General features: G+C 36.6%; 1 protein-coding gene across 1 annotated transcript; it reads right to left on the bottom strand.

Moving 5' to 3' along the window:
- Positions 1-1,747: 1,747 nt before the first annotated feature.
- pvalb6 (parvalbumin 6) lies at positions 1,748-4,711 on the bottom strand. The gene is made up of 4 exons (XM_073833522.1): positions 4,645-4,711; positions 2,824-2,956; positions 2,576-2,685; positions 1,748-2,211 (listed from the first exon to the last, which is right to left on the bottom strand). Exons 1-4 carry the CDS (start codon positions 4,703-4,705, stop codon positions 2,186-2,188), a joined length of 330 nt encoding a protein of 109 aa, XP_073689623.1. The 5' UTR covers positions 4,706-4,711; the 3' UTR covers positions 1,748-2,185.
- Positions 4,712-9,333: the final 4,622 nt, after the last annotated feature.

Here is a 9,333-nt window from a genome sequence, read left to right as displayed (position 1 = left end):
AATGATAGATAGATGGATACATGAATGGATGTACAAAATGACAGAACGATAGATGAACAGAACAATAGAATGACAAGTGAACAAAATGATAGAACGATAGACAAAATGATAGATGGATAGATGGATGGATGGATGTACAGAATGATAGAATGACAGAACGACAGCTGAACAGAATGATAGAACAATAGACAAAATGATAGATGGATGGATGGATGGATGTACAGAATGATAGAATGACAGAACGATAGATAGATAGATAGATAGATAGATGGATGTACAGAATGATAGAACAACAGAATGATAGATGAACAGAATGATAGAACGATAGACAAAATGATAGATGGATGGATGGATGTACAGAATGATAGAACAACAGAACGATAGATGAACAGAATGATAGAACGATAGACAAAATGATGGATGGATGTACAGAACAACAGATGAACAGAATGATAGAATGATAGACAAAATGATAGATGGATGGATGTACAGAATGATAGAACAACAGAATGATAGAACGATAGACAAAATGATAGATGGATGGATGTACAGAACGACAGAACAACAGATGAACAGAATGATAGAACAATAGACAAAATGATAGATGGATGGATGGATGGATGTACAGAATGATAGAATGACAGAACGATAGATAGATAGATAGATAGATAGATAGATAGATAGATAGATAGATAGATAGATAGATAGATAGATAGATAGATAGATGTACAGAATGATAGAACAACAGAACGATAGATGAACAGAATGATAGAACAATAGACAAAATGATAGATGGATGGATGGATGTACAGAATGATAGAATGACAGAACGATAGATAGATAGATAGATAGATAGATAGATGTACAGAATGATAGAACAACAGAACGATAGATGAACAGAATGATAGAACGATAGACAAAATGATGGATGGATGTACAGAACGACAGAACGATAGAACAACAGATGAACAGAATGATAGAACAATAGACAAAATGATGGATGGATGGATGGATGGATGGATGTACAGAATGATAGAATGACAGAACGATAGATAGATAGATAGATAGATAGATAGATAGATAGATAGATAGATAGATAGATGTACAGAATGATAGAACAACAGAATGATAGATGAACGGAATGATAGAACGATAGACAAAATGATAGATGGATGGATGTACAGAATGACAGAACGATATAATGACAGATGAACAGAATGATAGAACAATAAACAAAATGATGGATGGATGGATGTACAGAATGATAGAATGACAGAACGATAGCTGAACAGAATGACAGAACGATAGATAGATAGATAGATGAACAGAATGATAGAACGATAGACAAAATGATAGATAGATGGATACATGAATGGATGTACAAAATGACAGAACGATAGATGAACAGAACAATAGAATGACAAGTGAACAAAATGATAGAACGATAGACAAAATGATAGATGGATAGATGGATGGATGGATGTACAGAATGATAGAATGACAGAACGACAGCTGAACAGAATGATAGAACGATAGATCGATAGATAGATTAACAGAATGATAGAACAGTAAATAGATGAACAAAATGATAGAATGACAGAACGACAGATGAACAGAATGATAAAACGATAGAATGACAGATGAACAGAATGATAGAACGATTGAAAAACAGACTAATTAATTATGAACTAAATATTAATTTAACTAATTATTAAAAGAAAAAAAAACACAAAATACACACTGGAACTCTTGAGGCATTGTCTCTTTATTTTGTTTTCTTTCACAACTTGACCTCTTTCTTCTTTTGAAAGGATAGGAGGGGAGCGAAAGATCAATGGGAGAGATTCAAGGAAGATAAAGACAGACAAAGAGTAGTGGGCCATGGAGAGTGCGTTGTTTTCTTTTCTATGATATCTACATATTGCCGGCATGAGGTTTTGTCCTGTTAAAGGTCTCTTTAACTATACACTAGCAGAAACACTCACTTTTGTATAAAAAGGAAAATAAATAGCATGAAGGTCAGTGTGTGTGATTGTGTGTAGGGAGGTGTTCAGGAGGGAGGCGTGCAAGCATGTCAGGGTGTGTGTAAGTGAGTGTCTGAGTGTGTGTGTCTGTGCTTTAGGGGCGTTAGGCTGAGATCGAGGTCAAAGGGTCATGAGGTATGAACAGGCCAAGAGTCTGTCAATTATTCACGAACCAGAGCAGCAAACTCTGAAAAAGAAAGAGAAAAAGTGCATGCCATGGGTTAGTTAAAGCATCTTATTCATTAGGGCTCCAAACTGCAATTTAAAATAAATAAACAAATGTGACAATAATTAAAAATGTAATCAGTTTTGAAAACGTTGTGTGCATCCTTATGCGGTTGTGTCAAGAGTCACGTGTCTGATTTAAATGACCATAAACCATAAACGAGAACCATAAAAATTTTAGGTGAAGAAAAAGGTGGATATTTGAAAAGAAAGTGTGTTCTTTTCTCATCACTTATCAAGTGAGTCAGGGCTCCCACTGGTGGTAAAAAAAAAAAAAAGTAGATGCGAGACGCCCCTGGTGTTATGGTATATTCCTTTCATTTTACCTTCTGCTCCTATCTTTCCATCTCCATCTTTGTCCGCAGCCTGCAGGAATGCTTTGGTCTCCTTATCGGTCAGGTCTCTCCCGTCTTGACCGAACTGCTTCAAAACAAACCTGCACAGAGGAAACCGAGCGAGTCTAACACCCTTCAAATGTATTGTGTGCTCACTGCTCACCTTTATTCTGAGAGTTTCAATTACAATTCTTAAGGGTTACACGCTTGCTTGTTGTGTCAAAGTGGTGTAATCTTACTTAAGTTCCTCTTCTTCAATATAGCCGCTGTTGTCTGCATCCAGGACGTGGAAAGCCTTCTTCACATCATCAGCCGACTTCGCCTTCAGTCCGATCATTTCAAAAAACTTCTTGTGGTCGAATGAGTCAACGGCTACGAGAAGATTGCAAAAACAGAGAGAATAACTGACATTCTGTCATTAGGATATTAGGTAAAGATCATGTGAAGATATTTTGTAAATTTCCTACTGTAAATAAATCAAAACTTAATTTTTGATCAGTAATATGCATTGCTAAGAACTTCAGTTGGTCAACTTTAAAGGTGATTTTCAAATAGTTGTATCTCAGCCAAATATTATCCTAACAAACCATACATCAATGTAAAGCTGATTTATTCAGCTTTCACATGATGTATGACCTCAAATAAAAAAAAATGACCCTTATGACTGGTTTTGTGGTCCAGGATCACAAAAGTGGTCCATACTATGCACTATATTCCAAGTGTTTTTAAGTCATAAATTGAAGTCAGTCTGTGACAATCATATACTTTAGGTTTGGATACCTTAAACACATATGGTTTGATGTAGTGAGGTGTAAGATTTTCAGTAAAATTGCTTGAAATATAGTGCATAAGTCATGTGAACTACTTTTATGGTGCTTCTTTGTCATTTTTGACATTTTGGCTTCTATTATAAAAAGAAGATAATAAAGACAAAACATGCACTCATTTGTCATTTGCTTTATAAATCTAGCTTAAGCGGTGCAGTTTATTTCCTAAATGTTTAGTAGTTTTTAGCAGGTTATTTAAATAAATTATTTTTTGCAATTAGTTTTTCTGTTGCATTATTTATATATTTATAAGTTCAAGGAAACCCACTGCACAAATACATTTGTTTTAAGTTTAATATTTTCATGGTGTTTCCAAAGTCAAAGAGAAACTATGTTAATGGTAATAATGTAATAATCATTTTCCCTCTGTAATTATGATGAGAGTTGTTTTCTCTATCAGTAGAAAATGACAAAACAAAGGGCCATTCAAACAGAATGTATGTTTTGATTTAAGAGAGATGCATGGCAATGGAATGTAAAAACGCTAGGTCTTGACACACATTTTTCAAAAGTTGAACTTTTTAAATTTAGCTGCAATGCTCATTTTCATGTCATGCTTGAGTCGCTGCAATAGATTGAAAATGTGATTGCAATGGTCAAATACATCCATCTAGTACACAGAATAAAGGATGCAGCTGAATGAAAAATGCATTCTGTGTGAACAGCCCCTAAAAAAGAGATGATTTTAGAAAGTTTACACTCATATTTGCACGAGTTATAAAGATTGTGGTTAATGTTTCTGCATATTATTTTATTTCAAAACATATTTTAGAGTAATAGTACATATGTGACACTGGACCACAAAACCAGTCTTAAGTAGCACAGGTATATTTGTAGCAATAGCCAAAAAAAGCATTGCATGGGTCAAAATTATAGATTTTTCTTTTATGCCAAAAATCATTAGGATATTAAGACCATATTTCATGACGATATTTTGTACATTTTCCACCATAAATATATAAAAACTTAATTTTTGATTAATAATATGCATAGCTAAGAACTTTAATTTTCTCAATATTTGGATATTTTGCACCCTCAGATTCTAGACTTTCAAATAGTTGACAAATATTGTCCTATCCTGACACCTAATACATCAATGGAAAGCTTATTTATTCAGCTTTCAGATGAGATTCAGTTGAGATTCAGATGAGATATGGCTGGTTTTGTGGTCCAGGGTCACATATGTGAAGGAGAGATGAAATTGTGAAACTCAGGATGGCATGTCACAATCACCTTTAAATGCGTCCAGGGCTTTCTTAATGTCATCAGGGTTGAGGATGCTGTTCATTGCCATTTCTTCGACTGCAAAAAGACAAAGAAAGAGAAAGAAAAATCAGCACTGGTATACTGTATAATAAATTAAGCAATGCAACGTGAAGCTATGCAGCTGACCAGCGCAAGATCGTGAAGGGAAGGCACTGATAAAAGGCCTTCAAGAAGTCATAAATTATGAACTAGTGTCGAGGGGTGAGAGAACGCCAAACACCTGATGTGTGTCTGTATGTGATTCTTTTTAAACCACACAGCTCAAGTCCAACTCCACATTAGAGGGGAAAACATCTTGAAGGCTATATTTTTTCTACCTTATTTTGCCTGTAAGAGTGGACGTCGTCAACTGTTCATTTTATGGGTCTGGCTTTCGGTCTCATCACGTCCAGCTATTTTTAGCTGTACAAAACAGCTTGTTTTGCTGCTTGATATTACAAATTGGTGAGTCTTACAATATTATTTTAATGTATTATCTTAAATTTGAACACACTGGTTTGTAGTGCAAACGGCTTTACTGTTTACTGGATGTTTTTTATTCTTCTCGTTATTTTCTTATAGCAGCTAACGAACCAGAGATGGCCACAATCCTCACTGATTCCACAGGTGGAATTAGCATCAGACTGGCAGAGATATTACAACTATCAGCCGTACACTAATTTAAAATGGTCATCCAGAGATTGGCTTTGCATCATTAGAGTCTGGCTTCAGTCCAAACCAGGAGCTGCGATACACTCTCAAAGAGCCCAGAGTCAGAGATCAAGATCAAAGATGACTTTAGCTGGAAATGTGCAGGAAATATGTTTTTAATCAGCACACATTCACTGAACGCTTCCTCAGCAAATGACTCACAGATTTAGACTTTGATAGTAAGCTAATAGACTGCACTGCTCAGTTTTTTAAGGTTCTTAAGACAGATGATAATTTCCACACAAGTCACGGACATACTGGAGTAATCGTTCTTCTTAAAGCTTTTAGCAGTGCTCTCTGTGTCTTTCTACTGGTTTAACTCGGCAGAGTGATAGATAGTACTTCACTTGCCCGCATTAAACTCTTCATTGTCCTATTTCCCACACCCTGCAGGATGGGTAATGTGCAGGTGCACAGTGAAAGTACAGATTGTATTTTTTGCTTTCAGCTGGCTCCCCGTTTCATTGATCTGGATCAGGTGGAGGTCAGCTGTGCAAAAACAAGCTTCAGCTCTGCTGACAGGAACGCAGCGCAGCTGCTGACTTTCCTCAATGATGTTTGGATACAGCGAGATCTGTTCAACGAATGCAAAGGTTTAATGTGGAAGTCAGCTGAGCTGGCAAACCAAACATGCAGCACAACTGTTTTCAACACTGATAATAAGAAATGTTTCTTAAGCAGCAAATCAGAATATTAAAATGATTTCTGAAGGATCAAATTCAGCTTTGCATCACAGGAATAAATTACATTTTAAAATATATGAACAATTCAACAATCCAGATGAATAGCAAGATTATGTGTCACTTAGATGACACTTTTATTCAAAGCTACTTAGCCTCTACATATTACCAGGACAGTCTCTCTGATGCAACCTAGAATATCAAATAACTTGTTCCCTACACTGCTGCTACTTTATTGATCACTTTTCTCAGTGTTTGAACCTCAACCTTTCTGTTATCCTCCTAGATCTTTAGTCAATAGGCCTCACTGCCCCTAAACTCTCCTTCAGTGATAGCAGACAGCACGTCTACTGAAATGAGAATCTAATTATAAGACACACTGCTCTGAGAATACTAAAGGAAGAACTCAAAGACACAAGCAGACTGATGGCTCCTTAACAGTCTCTACTACACGGCTGGACAACATTCAGAATTGATTCCCTTCCCACAGGAAGCTGAATTGAATCTATCTATCTCTCTATCTATCTATTTACCAACCATCTGTCTATCTTTTAGTTATATCAGTTTCTTTAATTCAGTTCATTTTAATTGCATTTAAATGATAATAGCGATTCAGTATCCTGCCTGCTACCTCATTGCCAAAATCAGGAGTTTAATTTCAAAAAGCATTTCTATTCAATTTCTAAATGCACAATCCACACATACAGTACAGTAAATCCGCAGGTAAGTGAAGATGCCGGTGAATGGCATTTCAACGATATGAGTGGCTATACAGAGTATCAAAAACAGCACAGACGAATCTTGAATGTTTTTCATACTTTGCTGCAAGAACGGACTGACTTTGGCTCCATGTGCATAAAAAACCAGGAGATTACTTTCTGCAAACTGAGCAGAATGTTAAATCTGTTCTTTCTCCTAGATAATAATGTTTTTCTCACTTTTATAAGCCCAACTGAGACTTTCAGTGAGAACTGCCATTAGGCATTTTAAAGAAGAGTACTCAGATGCTTTAAAGGGATAGTTCACCCAAAAATGAAAATTCCGTCATTAATTACTCATGTTCTCATTTTGTTCCAAACCTCTAAGACTTTTGTTCATCTTTGAAACACTAATTAAGATATTTTTGATGAAATCCAAGCATAACCCTGCATATACAGCAACACAAAAAGGTAGTAAGGACATTGTTAAAATAGTCCAAGTGACAGCAGTGGCTCAACCGTAAGGTTATGAAGCTACGAGAATATTTTTGTGTGCAAAGAAAACAAAAATAACTTATAGATAAGAGAGACGCACGTTCTACGCAAGAACTACAAGCACCACACACATGCGTTGATACTCTTGCGTATGTGCAGCAAAGACTGACACAGAAGAGAAGAAATAGTTGAGTAAATTACGGCTGAACACAGACTGTTTAAATGATGTTCTTACTACCTTTCTGGGTGTTAAACGTGTCAGTTGTGTTGCTGTCTATGCAGGGTCAGAAAGCTCTCAGATTAATCAAAAATATTTCATTTGTGTTCTGAAGATGAACAAAGGTCTTACAGGTTTGGAATGACATGAGGGTAAGTAGCTGACTCTTCGCAAAAACCTGTCCTCTTTCGTTACTGTTGCTATGTCCGACAAACAATGGCGCTCTCTAGGGCTGGAGGATTTTATCGATTCTGCGATATAAATCGATATTTTTTTTCCAAAGAAAGTATCGATTTTTTAGCCACGAGTATCGATACATACGTCCCATTCTAATCCCCCGTGTTGTTTACCCCTGTTCGCGTTGCAGGAAGAGCGATTTGGTCAGCCAGCCGCTAGTGTTGCTGTAGAGCAAGTTACCCGTACTAACTTTACACAGACGCAGACGTCTACCTCTTCCTGTTTGCCAAGTCAGAGCGAGGATATTCAGAGAATGGCGGCGAATATAAATCCAGCACCCGCCTGCTTAAAGGGATCCCTTTATATATAATTTGATGTTTATTTGCTTACCCCCAGGGCATCCAAGATGTAGGTGACTTTGTTTTCTCAGCAGAACACAAACGAAGATTTTTAACAAAAACCGGTGAAGTCAAATAATGGCAGTCAATGGTTACCAAATCTTTAGAGGAAAGAGAAACACACACAGACAAATCCAAATTACACCCTGCGGCTCGTGACGATACACTGATGTCCTAAGACACGAAACGATCGGTTTTTGTGAGAAACTGAACAGTATTTGTATCATTTTTTACCTTTGACACACAGCCACGTCCATCTGTCCTGAGCAGGAGGTTAGCTTTCGGATCGTCACATGTGAACGCGCTCCGAAGTAGAATATGCATACACCGGAAGCGATCTGTCGCGTGTATACAACACTCGTTGTTTGTTTACACAGTGCACACAGACTGTGGGTATAGCTATAGCCGCTATTCAAAATGGTAATTACTTGCGCTTATCCTAATTGTTCAAACCAATTTAAAGCTAAAAGATTACATCTGCTTGCGCAAACTCATGCGGGACTTTTAACCTATTTCCCTTTACTGCGTTTGCGTATACTACGTCAGAGCGCGTTCAAAGCTCGTGCTCAGGACAGATGGACGTGGCTGTGTATTAAAGGTAAAAAATGATATAAATACTGTTCAGTTTCTCACAAAAACCGATCGTTTCGTGTCTTAGGACATCAACGTATCGTCACGAGCCGCAGGGTGTAATTTGGATTTGTCTGTGCATGTTTTTGCTTACTTTTAAAGGTTTGGTGCCCATCCACCCATCCACCATAAGCATATAAACATGAAATTTTCATTTTTGGGTGAACTATCCCTTTAATTGCAAATTGCAATGTTGCATTTTATTTACTTTTCAAAGGCTTGTAAGCTACAGTTTGCACTGTTTCAATAAATGGAACTAATTTTCTCAACACATCTTTGATTAATTTTGTCCAGCATTTATTTTGCAAGCTGTCTGATGTTTTTTTGAGTTTATTTCAATTAATTCAATCCAAGTAAATGAAACACTTACAAGATGTCACCAAAATCACTTTGTCTCTTTTAAATCTATCAGAAAATGATGTAAGTGTATCGAATTATATAGAATAGTATCGAATTATATCGAATCGTATCGTTGGCAAAATATCGTGATATATATCGTATCGTGAGCTGAATATCGTGTATCGTATCTTATCGTGAGATTAGTGTATCGCTACATACCTAGCGCTCTCACACTATACATCATGTTCTCGTTCTCAAGCAGTGAAAAATACAGAGGAAATGCAAAGAGGAAACTGACAACACGTTGACAAACAAGACAGAGCAGGTTACTT

Source organism: Garra rufa, chromosome 1 (genome assembly GCF_049309525.1).
Source record: "Garra rufa chromosome 1, GarRuf1.0, whole genome shotgun sequence".
Taxonomy (NCBI): Eukaryota; Metazoa; Chordata; class Actinopteri; order Cypriniformes; family Cyprinidae; genus Garra; species Garra rufa.
This window is presented reverse-complemented; position numbering and strand designations above follow the sequence as displayed.